Source organism: Mustela nivalis (genome assembly GCF_964662115.1).
Source record: "Mustela nivalis genome assembly, chromosome: 2".
NCBI lineage: Eukaryota > Metazoa > Chordata > Mammalia > Carnivora > Mustelidae > Mustela > Mustela nivalis.
This window is the reverse complement of record NC_139021.1, coordinates 161,938,526-161,961,657: the sequence shown is the minus strand read 5'-3', so window position 1 is coordinate 161,961,657 and position 23,132 is coordinate 161,938,526. Positions and strand designations below refer to the sequence as shown.

Sequence of the window (23,132 nt, the reverse complement as noted above, 5' to 3'; positions counted from 1 at the left end):
ATTTATCTTCTTAGGTAGTGACTCCCAGAGTAGGACTGCTAAAAGGTAAAAGGTATATACATTTTTCAATATCTTGATATATGTTAATAAATTGCTTTGTTTAAAGTTGTACTAATTAAACTGTCACAGCAATAAGAAGGCCTATTTTCACAGCATCCTTATATTTCATTGTTTACCATGACTTAAAATAAAATAAGAACCACAAGTGTGACTAAAATGTAACTGTATATACCTTCTGACTCACTAATTCCACTGTTAGAATTATGGAAATAACCATGGGGCACCTGGGTGGCTCTGTGGGTTAAAGCCTCTGCCTTCGGCTCAGGTCATGATCTCAGCCTTCTGGGTTCGAGCCCCACATTGGTCTCTCTGCTCAGCAGGGAACCTGCTTCTCCCCCTCTGTCTGCCTGCCTCTCTGCCTACTTGTGAGCTCTATCAAATAAATAATTAAAATCTTTTTAAAAAAGAATTATGGAAATAACCATCTGGTGTGCATGTGCAAGGTGGTCCACTATAGAATATGGCAGTGTGATATCAGGCATTTTTATTTTTTAAGATTTATTTATTTATTTGAGAGAAGGAAAAAGAGGGAAAGAGGGTGCATGGGGAGGGAAGGGCAGAGGGAGAGGGAGAGAATCTCAAGCAGATTCCATGCTGAGTGTCGAGCCAGATGCAGGACTCCATCCCAAGACTCTGAGATCATGACTTGAGCCAAAGTCAAGAGTTGGATGCTCAACTGACTGAGCCACCCAGGTACCTCTCTACATTTCTTTTGATGATTCTCCAGCATCTTAAACACAGTAGTTCCATAAGTGAACTCTATACTGGCTCCTTCCCTGTTACAGGAATTAGCAATACCATCATCCTGGTTTCTTAGGCCAGAAACCCAGGCCTCATTAGCTCATGTTCAGTCTGCTCCAAGTCCTAGTTTGAAATAGCCCTTGATTCTGACAACCTGTCTCCCTCTTCACTGCTATCATCCTAGGCCAGACTATGAGCATCAATCATCTGGATTATTGCAGTGGACTCCTAAAGGGTCTCCTTACTTCTTTTCTGATGCTATGTATTCATTTCCTGAAACCATTATAATAAATTATCTTACAATTGGTGGCTTTAAGCAACAGTAATGTATTTTCTCACAGTTCTAGAGGCTAGAAACCTGAAGTCAAGTTGTCAGAAGGGCAGTGTTCACTCTCAAGGCTCTAGGGAGTGAATGCAATCCTTGTATCTTCTACCTTCTAGTCATTGTTGACATTCTTTGGTGTTCCTTGGCTTGTGACCACACCATTCCAATGTCTATCTTCACACCACCTTCTTTGTGTGTTTGTGTCTGTATCTTTTTCTTTTATATATATACCTATGTGTGTGTACATATATATGTGTGCGTGTACATATATATATTTTAAGATTTTATTTATTTTAGAGAGAGAGAGAGAAACAGCACGAGTGATATTTTAAGATTTTATTTATTTTAGAGAGAGAGAGAGAAACAGCACGAGTGGGAGGCACAGAGGGAGAGGAAGAGAAAATCTCAAGCAAACTCCATACTGAGTGTGGAGCCTGATGTGGAGCTCCATCCCAAGACCCTGAGAGCATGACCTGAGCCGAAACAAAGAGTCAGACACTTAACTGACTGCACCAACCAGGCGCCCTACCTAACCTCTGCCTTTTTCTTTTGAGAACACTTGTCTTTGGATTTAGGGCCTACCTCAACAATATAGGATTCTCTCCTCATCTCAAGATCCTTATTTTAAGGGTGTCTGAGTAGCTCAGTCAGTTAAACATCTGCTTTTGGCTCAGGTCGTGATCCCAGAGTCCTGGGATCAAGTTCCATGTCGGGCTCCCTGCTGAGTGGGGAGTCTGCTTCTCTGCCCCCCACCCCGGCTCATGCTCACTCTCTCTCTCATATTAACTAAGTAATTAACTTAAAAAATCCTTATTTTAATTGCATCTGCAAAGGTCCTTTTTCTGAATAGGTGTATTCACAGAATGCAAATTTGATGTGGATATCCTTTGGGGTGAGCCTTTTTCAGCCTACCACCTCCCCTTTTTCACCTAGTAGCCACAATGACCTTTTGAAATATAAATTTATTTAAAATCTTACATGCATGGGGCACCTGGCTGGCTCAGTCTGTCGAACATACAACTCTTGATCTTGGGGTCCTGAGTTGAAGCCCCCACATTGCAGGTAGAGATTACATTAAAAAATTAAAAAATAAAATCTTTAAAATTTTACATGCCTCAGTGTCTTCCTACTTCAATTATCATAATATGTAAATTATTTCCCTTGGTTCACATCTCCTGCCTGAACTGAAGCCTATCTCTTCAACCTCAGCTCCTATTCATCGGCGGCACACTTTGCCTAAGCAGCTGTTCCCATCCACTGGCTCCTGCTATACCTTTTCTTTTTGCAGGTTTGACTACCAGCTGGTATGGTAGTTCATCTCTAATGCTAGAACATTAGTTGTTCTATGGCTGGGGTCAGCACACTATAGTCAGTGGGCCAAACTTGGCCCATTGCCCTTTTTATAAATAAACTTTTATTGGCACAAGGTCAGTTATTTGCCTGTATATTACCTCTGGCTGTTTCTGTGCTAGAGCAGCAGAGTTGAATGGCTACAACAGAGGCTAATGGCCCACAAAGCCAAATATATTTACTATATGCAACTTTCCAGAAAAAAAATTTGCCAGCCTCTATTTAGGCTATCGGTTTCCTGTTTAGTGCTCTCAGATCCACTATTTGGTTTCCTCTTTTCTCTAGATAGTCAACTTCTTCCAGGTGCTATTGCTATCTCCTCTAGTAAATTCTCTAAATTTTCAATGATCTGTAGTTGTAATAGACTGCATTGTCTGGTCTATTAAGTGTAATAGGACATGGTGTGACTTATGGAATAGGTAGCAGACATCAGGCAGCAATTGGTCTTCAGTCAGGCCAAATGAGCCTGTCCTAATGAAGAAAAGGAATAACCTCCTCCATTTTGAGGGAATTTAAATGACTATCACATTTTTATTTTATGAATATTTATTTCCCCACTCCTCCAGCTCCTGTGTCTGGGCCAGTGACAAGCCTTGACATATGAACATGAATTTTCTTGTTCATGATACTCAGCAGATGCCTATGCCCAGTGATAATTACAGACTGGCTAACTTACATCAGCCTCTCTCCCTCCCTCTCTCTCTCTTTCTCCTCTGCTCTACCCCTCTCTCCCTGTCCAAATATGCTGTTCTTCGTGGAACAAGATGAGTATGATCCATTTTGACAACACTGGACCCCTGACCTGTCTCTCCTGTGGGAGACTGCTTCCTGGGGTGTGTGGTTGGCTGATGCTTTATCCCCTTTTGTGTGAATAACCTGTAGGTCATGATGACTATACTCCAAATTGCAAAGCCCTTCTGCCACCTGTGAGCATTTGCAAGACTTGACTTGAAAAGCTCATAGCCTCCTTTCAGACATGGCTTTGGTCTTTTCTGACTCCTACCAGGTAGAGGGTTTGCCTCAGAATTCCAGTATTTCCAGTGGAAAAGCATATTATTTCTCACAGGGAAAAAGTGAAACAAAAACAGCAAACTCTCAGACCTGAGAAATTGTTGCCTGAAGGACTTAGACAGGATATGCAAACGTATTCACTTTTCAGCTATTGGCTAAATGGTTCTCTACCTCTGTGGACCCACACTGATCTTAGGGAGATTGTTGCTCTATTTCAATATCTTCCAGTGGTTTGCCACAGGCTGGTTCCTTTTCTTTCTTCTGTGGGTACTCCTGATAGTAGTCTCAACCAAGAAGACATGGGTTGCCTCATTGTGCAGAATATCTGGTCTGAATTAAGCTAAACCAGCACTTAGGGCCTACTGATATATCCATACCCTTATCCCAAGTGACAAAATTTGCCTTATATACTTTAAAAGATTCAGAGTGCCTGGGTGGCTCAAGTCAATTAAACATCTGACTCGATTTTGGCTCAGGTCATGAGATCAGGCCCTGTGGAGCCTACTTAAGATCATTTTTCTCCCTCTCTGTCTATTCCTCCCCTACTCTCTCTTTAAAAAAAATTTTTTTTCAGGGCCCCTGGTGGCTCAGATTGTTAAGCATCTGCCTTCAGCTTGGGTCATGATCTCTGGATCCCGGGATCAAGCCCCACCTGGGGCTCCCTGCTTGGCAGGGAATCTGCTTCTCTCTCCCCTTCTGCCTCTCCCCTGTTCATGTTCACTCTCTATTTCTATCTCTTTGTCTCAAATGAATAAATAACATCTTAAAATATAATTTGGATCTCAAAACTATCAATCAGGACATTGCATTAGCACAATAACACATATAAAACTCTTTATTATTTCTTTTTAATTTTTTAAGGACAGGAAGGGACTATCTAACATTCATTACACATAATGGTGATGTGCACCAGACATGTATCTGTGGGTTCGCGAAAGCATATCAGAAAAACTGTGCTTAATCTTATTTAGTGTTTCTTGGGTCCAGTGTCATTTTACATGAAGACTTATTATTATTATTATTCAGGAATTATTTCCATTATATAATTTTATGACCTCTTTTTTTTTTTAACTTCCGGGTCTTTGAACTGAAAAGAAAAAATAATGGAATCATTTTCCATAACTATAATATACTATTTTCATGTCTGCTAATGTACTCTCACTTTTTTAAGCTATTACATTTAAGTCTGTGATCCATTTAAGCTAATTTTTGTAGATGGTAAGAGGTAGAGGCCCAACTTCATTCTTTTGCATGTGGATATCCAGTTATCCCTGCATCATTTGTTGAAATTCTTGCCCCTTTAGATGTTTTGGGAAATTTGTGAAGAACCTATTAGCTACAAATGTGAGGGTTTATTTCTGCACTCTCAATTCTATTCTGTTTGATCTGTATGTCTGTCCTTATGCTAGCACCACAGTGTTTTGATTACTGTAGCTTTGTAGTAAGTTCCCAAATCAGGATGTGTGTGTCCTCCACCTTTATTCTTCTCTTTCAAGATGGTTTTGGCTATCCTTGGTCAATTTTTTGTAGCAACAACAAGAAAAAAATGGATGTATTGATCCATTGCCTTTAATCAGATTTAGTATCATTCCTACAAACCTCTATAATGGAATTCTAAGGAGGGTGTTTTGGCATGAGGTGTTTGGGAAAACATGTTTTAATTTGGGAAAGGGACCATGATACTTTAAATCTTTGGAATCTGACTTGTTTCAGAGGGCTCTAAAGTTTTATTTTCTTTCACAAATACAATTGTATAACATCAGAACATAGACGGTAGGACTTGAGCAGTAGTACAGAATTTTAATGTGATCCTTGAAATCAAGACAAAGCTGTGTTTCAGGAACCCTCATTATGTTAGCAAAGCAGCACAAGAAATAGGTGTAAATATCTTCAAGTCTTGACCTTGATTGGAGTCTGTATTTTGCTCAGTATTAGTAATTATATATATAAAACATATGCATTTGATGATTTGAAACTGTTTTTTTTTTTAAGATTTTTACTTATTTATTTAACAGAGAGAGATCACAAGTAGGCAGAGAGGCAGGCAGAGAGAGGAAGGGAAGCAGGCTCCCCGCCGAACAGAGAGCCCGATGCGGGGCTTGATCCCAGGACCCTGGGATCATGACCTGAGCCGAGGGCAGAGGCCTTAACCCACTGAGCCACCCAGGCGCCCCTGAAACTGTTTTAATAATATTTTTTGAAGTGCATATTGATACCATAAAGTCCTTTGTTGGTTTTTTTTGTTGTTGTTGTTGTTAGTTTTTTTATTTAAGTAATCTATTTAGTTGGGTAAATGTACTTGGGTACATGGGGCTTAAACTCACAACTCTGAGATCAAGAGTCACATGCTCTTCTGACTGAGCCAGCCAGGTGCCTCAGCCCTTTGGTTTTTAATCTGCTTTTAAAAATTAAGGTTTTGGGGCGCCTGCGTGGCTCAGTGGGTTAAGCCTCTGCCTTCAGCTCAGGTCATGATCTCAGGGTACTGGGATCGATCCCCTCATTGGGCTCTCTGCTCTTCAGGGAGACTGCTTCCCTCTCTCTCTCTCTGCCTACTTGTGATCTCTGTCTATCAAGTAAATAAATAAAATCTTTTTAAAAAATTAAGGTCTTCAGTGAGTTATTTACTTACATCAAAGAGTACCAGGAAATCACTCCAAGTCCCAAGGAGCATTTATGATTTCTTGATTCCCCAGCTTGTCCCACAATATGTTCATGGATCTGCTTTAAAAATTTCATACCCAGAAACTCACTATCCTTCACAATCAACCAACCTCTGCCATCTCCCAGTGAATTAATGTGTGAAACTTTCGTAAGTTTTTAGATATGATTTTTTTTTCTTAGTAGGCTGTACACTCAAGGTGGGGCTCAAATTCACAACTCCCAGAACAAGAGTCACATTTTCCACCAGTTGAACCAACCAGGCACCCCTAGATATGATTTCTGTTTGAAATGTCAAAGCAACACCTCCTCCCTTCAAAAAACCAACTCTATAGCATCTCTCTTGGTCTAATAATCATACAAGGAGTACAAATACTGTTTGTGTTAGATCCACTTTTGCTGTTTTACATTTACACAATTTTAACTAGTTAGTATCCAGGGTAAGAGTGAAGTTCTAGCTCAGTCTAGAATATGATTCAGTTCTGATGCTTTGTCAAAATGTAAAGTCCCTGATAAGTGCTAAAATATAACTCTGATGTGCAAACACACTTGGATCACAATGGAGATGCAAGAAATTCTCATTTTATGAAATAGATACATCCCGGAAGTCCTTACATATTTTTAAATATCACATAATTTAGCCATTTACCATATGGGTTAGTTGGTCTACCATAGAAATATAACCAGTAGGATATATATATATTTACTAATATACTTATTACAAGGAACTGCTTTACACAATTATGGGGGCTTGTTAGGTAGGTCTGAAATCTTGTAGGGCAGGCCAACATGCTGGAAACTCCTGGGAAAGATTAATGCTGAAGGCCTCAGGAAAAATTTCTCTTCCAGGAGAATCTCTCAGTTTTACTTCTCAGGCCATTCAACTGATTGAATAAAATCTGTTCAGATTAGGGCGCCTGGGTGGCTCAGTGGGTTAAGCTGCTGCCTTCGGCTCAGGTCATGATCTCAGGGTCCTGGGATCGAGTCCCGCATTGGGCTCTCTGCTCAGCAGGGAGCCTGTTTCCTCCTCTCTCTCTCTGCCTGCCTCTCTGCCTACTTGTGATCTCTCTCTGTCAAATAAATAAATAAAATCTTTAAAAAAAAAAATCTGTTCAGATTATACCGGATATCTCTTACTTAAAATCAACTGATTGCAGCGTTAATTATATCTACAAATACCTTCACAGAACACCTAGGTAAGTGTTTGAATCATTGGGCAGTATAGCCTAGCCAAGATGACACATAAAACTACCTTTTAGGGACGCCTGAGTGGCTCAGTTGGTTGGGCAGCTGCCTTCAGCTCAGGTCATGATCCCAGCGTCCTAGGATCAAGTCCCACATTGGACTCCTTGCTCGGCGGGGAGCCTGCTTCTCCCTCTGCCTCTGCCTGCCATTCTGTCTGCCTGTGTTCTCTCTCTCTGATAAATAAATAAAATCTTTAAAAAAAAATTAAAAAAAAAAAACAAAAACAAAAAAAAAAACTACCTTTTATACCATAGGACTAACAAAGCCTGCAGATATTTCTGTTTACCAGCTAAACTGACACGACCTGGTAGCAGTAATACAAATTTCCTAATTCCTCAGCTTGCCAGCTTTGAAAATGTGCAATTCTTGATTGTATTTTTTTAAGTTTGGGGATTATCAATATTTTACATTTTTGTATTATACATAAAGTAAAACTTTGTTACTATTAATAATATTTCATATCATACTACAAAATTTTATAATTAAAGCTCATGGCACAAGTAATTCTTTTTCATCAGGTAGCTCTTAACAATGCTGAAAGGTTAGAAGCTATATTCCTTTATCTAATGTAACCATGTGGAAGCGCTTACAGTTTTAGAGCCCGGTAAGGAGAGTATCTCAGGTATTGTGTATGTTTGTCTCTTTCAATCTCGCTCTCTTCAGTGTCCTCTTTCAATATCCTGGTCTAAGTTCTCATTCCCCTCCCTTGAGGCTTTATACTCCTCCGTGTGGAAGGAGACATTTCCTTTCTTCCACTTTTTGGATCTTGCAAATTTCAGTATCTTAGGCTTGACCAGAGTTTGGGAACTGCAGAGAGAAAGGTAGAGACTAGTGCAGGAGCAATGGGGACACATTAAATCTGATTGTTTTTCCCAAACAAGCATAGTGACTTCATTTCCTCACCATTCCCTAAGAAAAATGTACACCACTCCCACATGAGCATTAATTTTACTCAGTGACAACCCAGTCTCAGATATTTTTCCCCCAGCATTTTTTCTTGATTTCTTTCTGAATCCAGCTTGCAAGCATCATGACATTAGCCGGCACTATGTTAGTCAGCAATTCCAAATATCTTTCCTAAAAAATTGGGGGTGGGGGTGGGAGTGCCTGAATAGGTCTCAGTTCCTGCTACAATAGACCTTCCATAAATGTTTGTTGAATTAAATATAATGGACTTTCCTCTATGTGTTGGGAACTCACGGATGGTCTTCCAACGGCGATTAAGTTTCCATCTTGTGGCAATACAAGATTTAATTGCTCTAAGTAAGTAAACTTACATATTTCAAAAATAGAGACGTTATACTTCCTAATGGAAATAATCTTGGATGAAAGAAATGCACAATGGCTCTTCAAATTTAAGTCGTTATTGTTCATAATACATTATTTTAAAGCCCATTTAAGTGCTCCGCGCATCAACTGATGCAGAGAGAATACTGCTGTCTGGAACGGTACCAATTTTGTCATTTTTGAAAGGGAGTGAAGAGACGGGCGGGTTGGCTCAGTCTGTAGAACCTGCGGCTCTTGATCTCAGGATGGGGAGATCGAGCCCCACGCTGGGTACACAGATTACTTTAAAAAATTAAATCTTAAAAAAATAAACAAAAGGGAGTAAAGACAGCGTCAGCCTTCCAAAGAAAAAATTCTAATACGACCCTCAGGCCCCACCCTATATGCAAAGGGGCTCAGTGCACGCCCGTCCAGGTTTAGGTGAGGGGCAGCGAACCACATTTCCCAGCGGGCCCTGCAGGTCTCCCGCGCCTGCGCACTGGCCGCCTAGGCAGGTAGGCAGAACTCCCGCGCTATCCAGCCGCCGGGTCTCGTCTTCCCCGGTCTCTGCCCCCGGCATGGAGAGGGTCTCGGTGGCCGCAGGGAGCGCGGGCGTCGACAAGGCCGAGGGAGCTGCAGCCATGCGGCCGCCGCCTGCTGTCTCCCCGCCTGCTCTCACCCCGGCACCCGCAGCGGGTGAGGAGGGCCCGCCGCCTTTGCCCGAGGCGGGGGCTCCAGGCTGCTCGGGCTCCCGGCCCCCAGAGTTGGAGCCCGAGCGCAGCCTGGGCCGCATGAGGGGCCGCTTCGAGGACGAGGACGACGAGTTGGAAGAGGATGAGGAGCTGGAGGAAGAGGAGGAGGAGGAGGAGGAAGAGATGAGCCACTTCTCGCTGAGGCTGGAGGGGGGTCGGCCGGACTCAGAGGATGAGGAGGAGGTATTTATAGTCGGTGCCCGACCACGCGGGGCCGGAGGGGCCTGAGGGTCCAAGCCAGCCCTCCCCAGTAAGAGCCGGGCCGCGTCCCCAGCTCGCCGCTGCAGCCTTTGGCACTCGCGTCGACCTCCACCCCTCCCTCTCAACCTGCCTAGGCATGTGGCGCGGACTGGTCCGCACCCGATTCCTTGCCGACTCTTTTTGTGAGCTTCCTGCCAATCACTTAGGCTCTCCTGGTCCGACTCTGTTATTCTGTAAATAATTATTAAATTATGCCAGGCGGGTAGGGGCCAAGGGTACAGTGCTCCTGCTTTCCAAGAGCTTACGGTCGGACAGGGAAACAGTCCCTTTCTACAGGGTGTTCAGAGGATGGTAAACCCCTATCTCATAAGTTTAATTGGGAAGGGGTTTTGTTCTTTTTTTTTTTTTTAATGTGGTAGCGCATACTTTATAAAGTTGGTAAGACCTAGCCAGTCGGAATTGATATATTAAACGTAAACACCAGTATCTGGAAAGTTTGCCCATTTTTTAATTAATTCATAAAGTAAGATGCCCCTCATCTGGTAATATAAAGTACATCTAAAAGACTGAGATCTTTTTGAAACATTGGTTTATATTGTGTTATTGTAACTTCGATTAGGATTTTGAAGGGTTGGAGGTACTGTAACATGTTTCCGTGTTGCAAATTAAGTTACACATTGTTTATAATGAAATGTGGGGATTATGGTTTAAGAATTTGAGAAGACAAGTACTTGTATTTTACAACTATTTGCATTGCATTTCCAGCGCCTGATTAATCTCTCTGAGCTGACACCATACATCTTGTGTTCCATTTGCAAAGGTTACTTAATAGATGCAACTACCATTACAGAATGTCTTCATACGTGTAAGCATATAGTTCACATTTCAAACTAATACATTGAATTTTTGAAATGTCTCTAAAACATCCTAATTTAAACATTTTCTTTTTCAACAGTTTGTAAAAGCTGCATTGTAAGACATTTTTACTATAGCAACAGATGTCCAAAATGCAACATAGTAGTACATCAGACACAACCTCTTTATAACATAAGGTAAGACAAATATATAAGTAAAATTTGTATTTTAAATATACTTTTTCTGAAGGCTTCTAGTTGTTTAGTTGGGAATAAACTCTTGACCTCTTTTGAAAAGGGAACTACGTATTCTCTAAAATACATATAGAACACTTACTCTGTACCAGGCACTGTGATATCTGCTGGGGACAAAAAAATTAAAAAAGCACAGGCCTCTCTTTTTGAGGATTTTAATTTAGTCACTCAAGTTAATGAAACTAGTTTAGGCTTGTCATTTTGGGGATATTTAGAATACTTTTTAAAAAGGAATTTTTAAAAATTTATTTTGAAATTACTTTTTTAAAGTAATGCCTGAGACAGCTGTCCTCTTTAGAAAACCCTGTTTATCATAGGTCATTTGGGGTTTTGTTTTGTTTTTCTTTTTTCCAAATATTCCATTCATATTCCGTCTCCTAAAGGAAGAAAAATACTAAAGGTGGATTACTTTCATGTGTTCAGCAAATACTATTACATTTTTACTCCTTCATAGAAGAATGCTTTGTAGATGATGCACAGAAGTTCAAAATACAGTCTCTGCAAGGGAGTAAGACCAGAACACATGGAATAATTGAGCAAACTATTCAAGAGTCTATGATTACTTATGATTACTTAGAATTAATTACTTGAGGTCATCTCAGTGAGAGCCAGTGCTACCTAAAAGTAATTCACCTCTGAAAAAGGAGATAATCCACTCCCAAGAGAAAACAGTTGCAAAGAGCATCATTCACTCTCACTCTGTACCATAATGCATTTTGCTGAATTCTGAGGTATTCTCCATCCTTTCCTTTTATTAGGTTGGACCGACAATTACAAGACATAGTGTACAAATTAGTGATCAATCTAGAGGAAAGTAAGTTTGTTTTATTACATAGTTGTGAATCCCAGAATCTCTGCTGACTCTGCTAGTTACATTTTAAGTGTAATTTAGTCTGTGTTTTATCATTTTTTAGGAGAAAAAAAGCAAATGCATGATTTCTATAAAGAAAGAGGTCTAGAAGTACCTAAACCTGGTAAGTTTGGGTGTATATCATAATATATTTGTAGCTTTAAGAATACTAAATAAAATTTACTTTCTTTGAGGTTCTTTTTGGTGATAGCCAGTTATTTTATGATCAAAGAGGGAGAAAGATTATGAAGGTAAAGATGTAGTATAATCCAATTTGATTATTTGTATAAATTAAAGGACATAGGTTCTGTAGCTAGACTGAGTTTGATCTTAGCTCTGCCCCTTTACTTTCTGTGAGACTTCAATATCTCAGTTTCCTCATCTATAAAGTAGGGATAATGATAGCACTTCATAAAAGTGTTGTAAGTATACATTGAGTAATACAAAGCACTTAAAACAGTGCCTGGAACATAGTAACTGTTCAGATAGTTTTTGTGATGATGGTAATGTCAGAGTATAGAAGTTAGATAAATTTCTGTTTAAATCCGGGTTCTTCCACTTACTACGTATTGCCTAATCTCACTTAAACAGTAATCTCAGTTTCTTTGTAGTTTTAACTGTTAAAAAAAAAGAGTAGCGGTATACTTAGGGGATTATAATAAGATTAAACAAGAACGTGTATGTACAGGGCTGAGTATGAGCCCTGAACTCTGGCACGCAGTAGTGCTTGTTAAAGATTATGTGTATCTCTTGTGTAGTGATGAGCTCTCTCTGTGACCCTGATAAACCAGCCACATATGTCTGCTTTCCATTGTGAAGTGGTCCCCAGGTGCAATTTCACTGGCTTTGACAGATTAGTTAATGTTATTAGAGAAAGGGAGTTTGAGTGTTTTATGATTTTTTAAATAGTCAACATAGTTATAATATGTGTAATTATTTTTCAAAGATCTCAATTCATGAAATTTTTATTCTAACTCAGCTTTTTTCCTTTGGCTGTTAAATAGCTGTTCCACAGCCAGTCCCTTCAAGCAAAGGAAGATCTAAGAAAGTCTTAGAATCCGTGTTTCGTATTCCACCTGAACTTGATATGTCTTTATTACTAGAGTTCATTGGGTGAGTACCCTAAAACTCTACCTCTTAACTGTAAAATAAAGAACTTGTTAAGTCCCAGCAGTTACAAAATCATCCTGAACTCAGGTATAATCAAGTTCTTCTGATGTCCTTTTAAAAAAATTAATCTTGAAATATTCATGACTTAAAGAATAGTACTATAATCACTTGTATCACTATCATCTGGCTTAAGAAATAACCCATGCTAGTATGCTGGAAGCCCTTCGGCTACCTCTTCCTGTTCACCGTCCCCTCTCCCCCCACCTTAGAGGTTAATAACCACTCTCCTAAAAGTAATGATTGGTATTCCCATGATTTTTAAAATATGTTTATCTCATGTATCAATGCTTAAGTAATATGTAGAATTGCTTTTGTCCATTAAAAACTTCATATAGTATCATATGTTGTAAGTGTTCATAAGTTGTAAGTGTTTTACAACTTGTTTTTTTTTTTTCCAACTTGTTTTTTTCACTCAGCATTCTGTGATTCATCTGTGTGGAAATGTGTAGCTCTAGTTAATTCATTTTCACCATTGCCATACCATAATTTATCTGTTCTTGTACTGTTGAACATTTAACTTGTTTCCAGTTTTTTTTTGCTATTATAAACAATGTTACTTTATGTATTTGTATACATATCTCCATATATATGTTATATATATCTATTCACACACACATATATAAGATAGTTATTTAAGAATATATGTTTGCAGAGTCTTAGCATATGTTTGTTTTAACTTTTCTTGGTTTTGCCAAATTGTTTTTTAAAGTAGTTGGATATCCTTTTAATTCATATGAATTGCTTCTTTCAAAAGATATATGTAGCATATGGTGTACTCTGTTATATTGCAACGCTGTTAAACACTGTCCTGATCACAGAGTTGGCATGTATCAAACTGCAGTTTTCAGAATACTTAGTTTGCAGAATAAAGTAAAGTGCTTTTTTTTTTTAAATTTGGATTTCCCATTTTATGTCACTGATGATTACTTTTTAATTATTTCCACCTTATAATGCTAGGTTGCCTATATCACTTACTAGTATTCAGCTTGTACTGTATTTATCTTTTTATGTAGTCACTCTGTTATCAGCTGATATTAAGGACCTCTAAGAGGCCAGAAACATTTCTCCTGCCTACACAAATCCCACGTAGTAATGGTTGATAATGAAATAAAAATCCATTTGGAAGAATGAACAGAAACTATGTAATACCAGACTTTAAACCAGCAATTTCTGATAATAAGGAGTGTGTTTCAATCTAAATGTCCAAAAGGGACCTGGTTAAATAATGGTATATAGCACATGAGTGTTAGCGTGTGTTAGCTAACGCTGTGTGTTAGCCTGATAGTGTACGTGCTAATATGGAACAGTCTCCAAAAGAGGAGACTACATAGTGTGTTTCTGCTTACTTATTTATTTTAAAGAGAATGATGGAAAAGATGTGTGTAGACATATGTTTTGCATGCACAGACCATTCCTGAAAGGATATATAAGAAAATGTTAATGGCAGTTAGTTGCCAGAAACTAGTATGTGAGTCTACGATGGGAAAGAGTCTTTCTTTTCATTGTATTTGAATTTTTACAATGTAACTTGATTTTTAATAAGTAAAATTAAAATTTGAAACCTGAAAGGAATTTATATTTCCAAAAAATATTTTGGGAAATGTAACATTTCCTACAATGCACGGTAAGAACTGATGATTGGGTTTTTTAATACATTTTTTGAAAAGTGGCAAGGATGCAAAGATAGCAGATATGTGATGGATGTGCCACCATTGCCTCTTCTTTTACCCACCTGCAGAAATCAATAATTAATCATGGCAGGCTCTCCTAATGAGTGAGACTTGACCACAGTACTCAAGGCTGTCATTACCACTTACCAAACTTACTATATTATTAGTACATCCCGTCCTATAGAAAAAAGAGCCCTCATGCTCTTTCACTGCTGCCAGTCGCCAGGAGGCTGAGGATTAGGTGGACTCAGTTTAGCTTCACCCGAAACCCACCGCCAAGGCCGAGAAAAGCATTGCTGCTGGAAGTATAATGGACATTAATACTGCTTTACAAGAGGTGCTGAAGACCGCCCTCACCCATACTGGCCTAAGCATGTGGAATTTACAAAACTGCCAAAACCTTAGACAAGCACCAAACCCATCTTTTTGTGTTTGCATCCAACTGTGATGAGCCTATGTATGTCAAGTTGATGGAGGCCCCTTATGCCGAAAACTAAATCAGCCTAACTAAGGCTGATGACAGAAAGAAGCTAGGGGAATGGGTGGGCCTCTATAAAATTGACAGAGAAGGAAAACCCCATAAGTGGTTGGTTGCAGTTGTGTGGTGGTTAAAGGCTATGGCAAAGAGTCTTGGACCAGGATGTCATTGACGAATACTTCAAATATAAGAAATGAACAAATAAAAAACTTGGTTCTTGTTCCAAAAAAAGAAAGAAAAAAAAAAAAAAAGAGCCCTTACTTGGAATAAAGGATCTAGATTTAAATCCTCGCTTCTCTATTATCTAGCTTTGTAATCACTAACAAGTTGCTTTTTGTTTATTCATAAGATGTTTGTTAAGGTCCTGCTATATGTACCAGCACAGCCTTCTGCTAGTTGTTGAGAATACAGTTTGAATAAGTCAGCCATGGCCTTGGCCCTCATGGAACTTTTAGTTTTAACTTCTCAGAGCTTCAGCTTCCCTATCTGTAAAAAGCAAGAATTGAGCCTTTTATGTGGCTGATTATGATGAGTAGTCTAACTTATAATATAGCTCTTTATCTGTTTTCAACTGGTTGAGGGGAAGAAAGCTTCCAGTGTGGCAAGGAGTCCTTTTGAAAGAAAGCTTCCAGAGGCAAAGAATCCTTTTGAAGTCACCAGTCCCCCGAGTTCACTACATGGAAGAGCTTTTATGTTACCACAAAGTCAGGCTCCTGAGGGTAGCCCATAGACAGCTCTTTCACGGCAGGGCAAGTGGCAGAGGAGTTTTAACCTGATGCGAGTACAAAAGCAAATTTGGTCCAGCTTTTGAGCCCACTTAAGTTGGAAGAGCAAAAAAACTGAGGTAGGTTCAGCCTGTGAACAGTGTTTTTTCAACTATTGGAATGTGAAGTTAGATTCCCCACCCCCCCAAACTGGGTATGCTGTGTTTTGTGATCTTTAGATAGTCTTGTACTTGTCCTTTTTTGTTCTTTAGTTTCTGTGAGTAAAGTAGAAGATGATCAGTTTCTGAATTTCTGAATTGAAGATTATAATAGCAACTAACAAGATTGTTCTAAGTATCAACTTATGGTATTCCTACCATGTCTAAACTATTATCAATATGTGAATATTGAAATAATCCAGGGTCATTCAAAAATAAAAGTTAAAGTAGTCTGTGGTACTGTAATTTGTACATGTGTCTAGTGTGGAAAATGGACTCACATGACATACATGTGATAGAGCAGAAATTTCATGCAGTCTTAAACTCAGTAGCATTTAGTGAACCAGGGAGGTGATAGCCAACTGTATGCTGTATTAATCCAGCTAGAGTATTATGTTCAACTCTGTGCACTACATTTTAAGAGAGATGGTAAGCCAAGGTGTAACCAGAACAATAAAAGTTTTGAAAACCATGGCATATGTGGTAAGGGAAGGAACAAAAATAATCTGAAAAAGTGAAAACAGTCATAAGCCCCTTAAGTTCATTTCAGATCTTTAGAGGGCTATCATATAAAAGAAAGATTGAGTCTAGTTCATAAGACTACCAAAAGGCAGAACTAGGATTAGCGGGCGTAAGTTACAGGGAGAAACATATTTGCTTCAGTGCAAGCAAGCAATTCTAACAAAGTTGCCCACAAATGGAACGGACTGACTTGTCAGATAAACTCTCTATCTCTTTAGATGCCTAAGCAGAAGCCAGATGACCATATATGGATTCTATAAAGATAATTCTTGTAAAAAAATAGAATATTACAACTCTAAGCTTATATATTTTAGGTTTCTAGTATAGCCACATATATAACATTTATCTTAATGTAATATTTTATAATATAGCTTCTATGTTATATTTTAATATATTTCTTTATCTGTATTATAAGAATATGCTGTAGCTGATGCAATTGTGATCTGGCCTCCTCTTCACAACATGATAGGGAAGAGAGAATGCGGGTTTTGTTGCTAGATAAACCTGAGTTGGAAGCTTTATCACTTAATAGCTCTGTGACCTTAAGCAAGTTATTAAACCTCTCTGAGCTTTATTCTCTTCTATAGAAGGGGAATACTAATACCTGATATGCAGGGCTTTATGAGGACTAAATGAAAAACATGCATCCTATTATGAAGACCTACTATAATGCCTGGTACATAGTAGATGCCCAACAAAAATTAGTGCCCCTTGTCTCCTCATGACATAAACATAATTGATTTAACCAAGAAATATCTTTGTACTTCAAGGTAAAGAGCAAACTGAGTAAATCATGCCCATTATTGCTATAAGTAAAACAATAGGCAATCTAGCAGACTTCTTGTAAGAAATCTATTTTGTAAGGGTTACTGTAAAGAAAAAGACACATTAATTATAATAGAAAGAAGTTTTACTTTAAATTGGAAAATGTTAGAATGCTACATGTGTGGAAAATCTAAATATTAAGGATATACTTTTAACTCCTGGAAGTATACAAAGTAGTGTAACTCCTGGAAGTATACAAAGTAGTGTAGAATAGTAGGTAACACTGCCTTTGCCTTACCAGTAGGTGGCAGAAATGACAACTACATTTATTTGTTTCTTAAAGGGTTAGGTTTTAAAATTAAACTGATGTTCCTCAAATATTTATATTGATGTTATTTTTCTGTGTTATATGATTTAATGTATAGTTTAAAATGTTGATTAATTTTGCTTTCGTTTTTCAGTGCTAATGAAGGCACGGGACATTTTAAGGTATTTTATTTTTATTTACTTCACAGGAGGACCCTGTAGTCCACAATTACAGAGTCAGATTAGCAATCATGTGGAGAATGTTTTCGATTACAATACAGTTTTGTAAATAAAAGTTGTAGAAATGTGAAGTACATTTAGTAATGCTCTCATAATAAGTTTATGAGAAAAGAGTTATTAAGTAGGGATTTGTTATTAATTCAGGACAGTGGTCTAAGTAAACAAGTGAGAAATTTTAAGAACTCTAAAACCAAATACTGTGATAATTTGGTGACTTTAAAAAATATTTCAAAGTGGGCGCCTTGGTGGCTCAGTTGTTAAGCATCTGCCTTCTGCTCAGATCATGATCCCAGGATCCTGGGATCAAGCCCTGCATTGGGCTCCCTGGTCAGCTGGAAGCCTACTTCTCCCTCTCCCAGTCCCCCTGCTTGTGTTCCTTTTCTCACTGTGTCTCTCTCTGTCAAATAAATAAATGAAATATTAAAAAAATATTTCAAAGCATTTTTTGCATAGTTGGCATTCAGAGTTAAATATGAGCTTAAATTTTTACTTGCATGTAACATTTTGGGCTCAAGGTAAACCTGCCCGAACTTGTTGCTTCAATCATTTACTAAAATTTTAGAGGTAAGAATGAAGTCCTTTGTTAATGTACCTAAGTTCAGAGTTTGTCTTAAAGCCTCTATTATCACAGGCCCCGTTATACCCAGTGTTGCTCCTATAGTACGAGTCATTTGGGAAGAGGTAACGTTCCTTTTTTTTTTTTTTTTTTTTTTTTAAGGTAACTTTTTGAAAAGGGCTAAATCAGGCCTTACAGTTACTTGGGTCTGTAAATATATAGAAATAGCTGACTTTGATCTGTGTAGATTTTTTGACACTTTTTCAAAGTCTGTACTAATATTTGGGTGAATTATACCTGGTTGGGTATACTGTTTTATGAATACAATATTGGCTTAGAGATGTGGATTAAAATGTAGGAATAGATGGGTACTTCTGTGGATGAAGTATATTATAGACATTTCCCAGAGATCAGTGGGATGGAGGGAATGCAGTGTTAAGTTTGGTAACTTTGAATTTATTCTAAGTTGTCAAATATCAGATTTATGGTGATAAGGGAGTTCTTTCCCTAGTAGTATGGTGGGTGGGAAAATAGCATATAAATTTCTCGTATGGGACAAGTACAGTGTCATATGATCCTAGAGTTTGCCAAAGATGTTTGTCAAATGACGTGTAGTAGCCACACAGACCAAAAGAGTATAAAAACTTCGTGAAGAAAGAACTAGACATTAATTTGAAATATTAACCTGTTGCTTCCACAAAAGCACATATGGACCTAGAATATTTATGTAGTTCTAATAGTCACACATTAGAAAAATATGACAATACCACCTGTGAAGTATTCTTGCCAAAATAAATGTGCGGCTGATCATACTCCCTAGATTTAATTACTAATTTACAAGAAATCCAGGGGACAAAGGAACATGTTAAATGACACCGTAGGAAAATAATAAGCCAAATCTAGACAGTGGGAAGCTACAGCACAAACAGTTGTTTTTTTGGAATAAAAGGGAGAGGTGAAGAGGAAACATAAGTAGAACATATTAAAAGAGACTCAAGGGACATAACTCACTACAGTGTATGGTGTTTATTTGGATTCAAGTTGAAAAATAAACATTTATGAGAGAATAACCCCAAATTGGAAACAACCCAAATATCCATCAATTGGTAAATGGATGAACACAGTATGATATTGCCACACAGTGGAGTATTATTTGGCAATAAAAAGGAGTGGAGTACGCTAAATGCTACAAAATGGATGAATTTTCAAAATATTATGTTAAGTGAAAGAAACCAGGTGCCAAGAGACCACATAATGCATGATTCCATTTATGTGAAATGTCTAGAGCAGGGAAATTCACAGAAGCAGTAAATACTATAGATGATGGTTGCCAGCGTCTTTGGGGAGAGGGGGAATTGGGAGTGATTGCTCTTTGGTGTGGAGTTTCTTTTTGGGTGATGAAGATGTTCTGAAATTAGGTAGTGGTGATGAGTTGTACAAGCCTGCTTAAATAAACTAAAGCCATTGAATTGTATACTTTAAAATGATGAATTTAATGATACATGACTTCTATCCCAGTAAAGCTATTAAATTTTTAAAAAGTAACTAAACCAAGATCCAGTGGGAACTTTTTTTTTTTTTTTTTTTTTTAAGATTTTATTTATTGGGGCACCTGGGTGGCTCAGTAGGTTAAAGCCTCTGCCTTCGGCTCAGGTCATGATCCCAGGGTCCTGGGATCGAGTCCCGCATCGGGCTCTCTGCTCAGCAGGAAGCCTGCTTCCCTCCCCTTTCTCTCTGCCTGCCTCTCTGCCTACCTGTGATCTCTGTCAAATAAATAAATAAAATCTTTAAAAAAAAAAAAAGCTATAACTAGAATTGTTAAAATGACAGAATAAAAAGAAAAACAGTAATATTGCCAATCTATTAACTAAGAAAGTTTAAGACTGTTTCAGAAAAGTAAAAATCATCACAAAATGCAGAATTAATAGAATCATTTGTTTCTGAAAGAGGTTCATCTCTCACAGATATAAGGCCTTCAAATTAATAGCTGTATCATCCATTAAAACTGAAAACTTCAGGGGCGCCTGGATGGCTTAGCTGGTTAAAGCCTCTGCCTTCGGCTCAGGTCATGATCCCAGGGTCCTGGGATCGAGCCCCACATCGGGCTCTCTGCTCAGCGGGGAGCCTGCTTCCTCCTCTCTCTCTCTGCCTGTCTCTGCCTGCTTGTGATCTCTGTCTGTCAAATAAATAAATAAATAAAAATCTTTAAAAAAAAAATGAAAACTTCATGTCTCAAAACTATGGGAGAATAGTATAATCAAACTCCTATATGCCTATCACCTAGCTTTATCAACTCAAGAACAAACTTGTTTTAAATATACCACACCCATTTCCCACTGCAACTACTTCCTAGCGGTCATTCCCCAGATTTGTTTTGGTGCAAACCCCAGACATATTTCATTTGTAAACACTTTAGTATATAGCCCTAGAAGATAAAAGATATTTTTAAAAAACATGATACCATTATCATACTTTGAAATTCCTTGATATCAGAAAATATCTAGTAAATCTTCAAATTTCACGAATTGCCTCTATTTTCTTACCCAGCAGAAAATGATTTCATTGTTTTTAGGGCTGTCATTAAAGAAAGAAAAATAAAACAAAGTTTTTGTGGAAAAAATAAAATAGAGGGAGAAAGAATCCTAAGCAGGCCCCTCATGAGCTGGATCTCATGACCCTGAGATCATGATCTGAGCCAAAATCAAGGGTTAAGTGCTTAAACTGACTGAGCTACCCAGTCACCCCATTAATTGTGAAAAATTATAAACATAGTGAAAAGTAGAACCTCCCTGTGTCCCATCACCCAGCTCTCCCAATTAACTAATGGCCAATTTTATTTCTTCTATACCTCTGTCCATTTCCCTTCTAGTATTTTTCTGAAATAAATCCCCAGCATTTGCCACTCCATTTGTAAATATTGCAGTATTCTTAAAAGTCTCTTTTTTTATGACAAAGTGTCATAACCAAAAAAAAAAAAAAAAAGGTACTTAAGTGTCAGTAGATAATAAAGTGGCAGAGATAATAAAGTGGAGAGATCAGAGATAATAAAGTGGCAGAGCTATTCTAGATTAAAGGAGATTACAGAAACATGACAACAAAATGCAGTGTGAGAGCCTTCAGGACATAAGAACAATTTTTAAAGGATATTACTAGGGCAATTTATAAAGGAATTTGGACTTTTTAGATGATTGTGTTGTATTAATGTTAAATTGCCTGAATAGTCCTTATACTTCCTGTTAATTATATTGTAGTTATATAGGAGAATCTCTTTATTCTGAAAAGATAATTGCGAATATGTATGGGGTAAAATATCTGTCTTCAAATAATTCTCATGTGGTCCAACAAAACATTAACATGCACTTATACATACATACATATAAATTAAAAGAGATAAAATGAATATAGCAATATACTAACAGTTTGCAAACTAGGTGAAAGCTATCTGGGTTTTCCTGGTGCTCTTACAATGTTGTAAGTTAGTCATTTTTCAAAAGGTTGGGGATGGTGAATGAAAAAGTTTTAATGATTTCTTACTGTCCAATATCTACCCAGTGTTCAGAATTTTAAATTGTCTCAATCACAGTGGGTGTTTTCTCTCTCTTTTTTCTCTAACACTTTAAATCAGGATCCAGGTAAAGTTCACATATTGTGATTGGTTGATAAGTCTTCAAATCTATAGGTTTTCCATTTCTTTTTTCTTTTAATTCATTGTTGAAATTGAGTCTTTTTGCTACAGTTTTCCACAGATTGGGTTTGTTTTTTTGTTTGTTTGTTTGTTTGTTTTTTCAGATTGGGTTTTGATGTTGCATTGCCCCACTATAATTTAGCATGCATTTCTGTCTTCTGTATTTCCCATAAACTAACTGGTAGTTAAGTCTGAGTGTTGATCAGAAAGGTTTGATTTTAGGGGAGCAAGGCTACTTCATAGTTGATGGTGTTTCTTTCCATCTAGAGTCACAGAATATCTGGTTGTCTGGGCCTCTTTATAATGTTAGCAGCCATTGGTGCTCAATGACTAAGCCCATTAACTAAATAGGGTTTGGAAAATGTTGCTATCATTCCTTCTTTTTTTTTTTTTTTTAAGATTTTTAAAAAATATTTTATTTTTTTTAAGATTTTATTTACTTATTTGACAGAGAGAGACACAGTGAGAACACAAGCAGGGGGAGTGGGAGAGGGAGAAACAAGCTTCCTACGGAGCAGGGAGCCCGATGTGAGGCTTGATCCCAGGACCCTGGGATCATGACCTGAGCTAAAGGCAGATGCTTAATGACTGAGCCACCCAGGCCCCCCAGATTTTATTTTTAACTAATCTCTACACCCAATGTGGGGCTTGAATTTACAACCCCAAAATCAAGGATCACATGCTCCACCAACAGAGCCAGCCAGGCGCCCCTATCATTCTTTCTTTTATTAGTTGAAATACTTCTATAAAGAGAAACTTCCCTTTGTCTGTTTGGTTAGCCAGTGGTATAGTTTATATAGGAAAAGCAGGATAGATGCTTGATTCTTTCTCTTTACTTACCAAGTCCAAAGTAGTGAGTTGGTTCATTAGCATACTGCAGTCATGACCACAAATAGGTTTTGTTGTTTTTGCTTTTACTTTAATATGAACTCATGAATTTAAAGATATTTGTGATTTAAACCCATTTCATTAAGCCTTTCATCGACTCCCTGCTCAGTGGGGAGCCTGCTTCTCCCTCTCCTGGCTCCTGTTCTCTGTCGCTATCTCTGTCTCTCTCACTCTCAAAAAGACTTTAAAAATCTTTAAAAAAATTTTTACTTCTAAAAAAAATAAATAAGCCCGTTTCAGTTTTTTCCTTTATTGATGTTCAAATTGCCTTTCTTCGATATCATAGTCTGTAATATTTTCTTGCTATCTGATATGACGAGGTGTTTCATGCTCAACTTGTACCTCTGTTGACCCCCAGACAT

General features: G+C 38.0%; 1 protein-coding gene and 1 pseudogene across 2 annotated transcripts in view; both read left to right on the top strand.

Moving 5' to 3' along the window:
* Positions 1-8,872: 8,872 nt before the first annotated feature.
* The window catches only part of PCGF6 (polycomb group ring finger 6), a 30,844-nt gene continuing 16,584 nt past the window's right edge, over positions 8,873-23,132 (top strand). The window contains exons 1-7 of the mRNA XM_082722498.1: positions 8,873-9,591; positions 10,375-10,474; positions 10,565-10,661; positions 11,477-11,532; positions 11,633-11,692; positions 12,573-12,681; positions 17,557-17,584. Of these exons, the coding sequence (XP_082578624.1) occupies positions 9,061-9,591; positions 10,375-10,474; positions 10,565-10,661; positions 11,477-11,532; positions 11,633-11,692; positions 12,573-12,681; positions 17,557-17,584 (981 nt within the window). The 5' untranslated portion in view covers positions 8,873-9,060. The remainder of the gene's footprint in view (positions 9,592-10,374; positions 10,475-10,564; positions 10,662-11,476; positions 11,533-11,632; positions 11,693-12,572; positions 12,682-17,556; positions 17,585-23,132) is intronic.
* Positions 12,688-16,048, top strand: LOC309860387 (small ribosomal subunit protein eS12 pseudogene; annotated as a pseudogene). Its single transcript has one exon. The product of its transcript is annotated as a small ribosomal subunit protein eS12 pseudogene (transcript).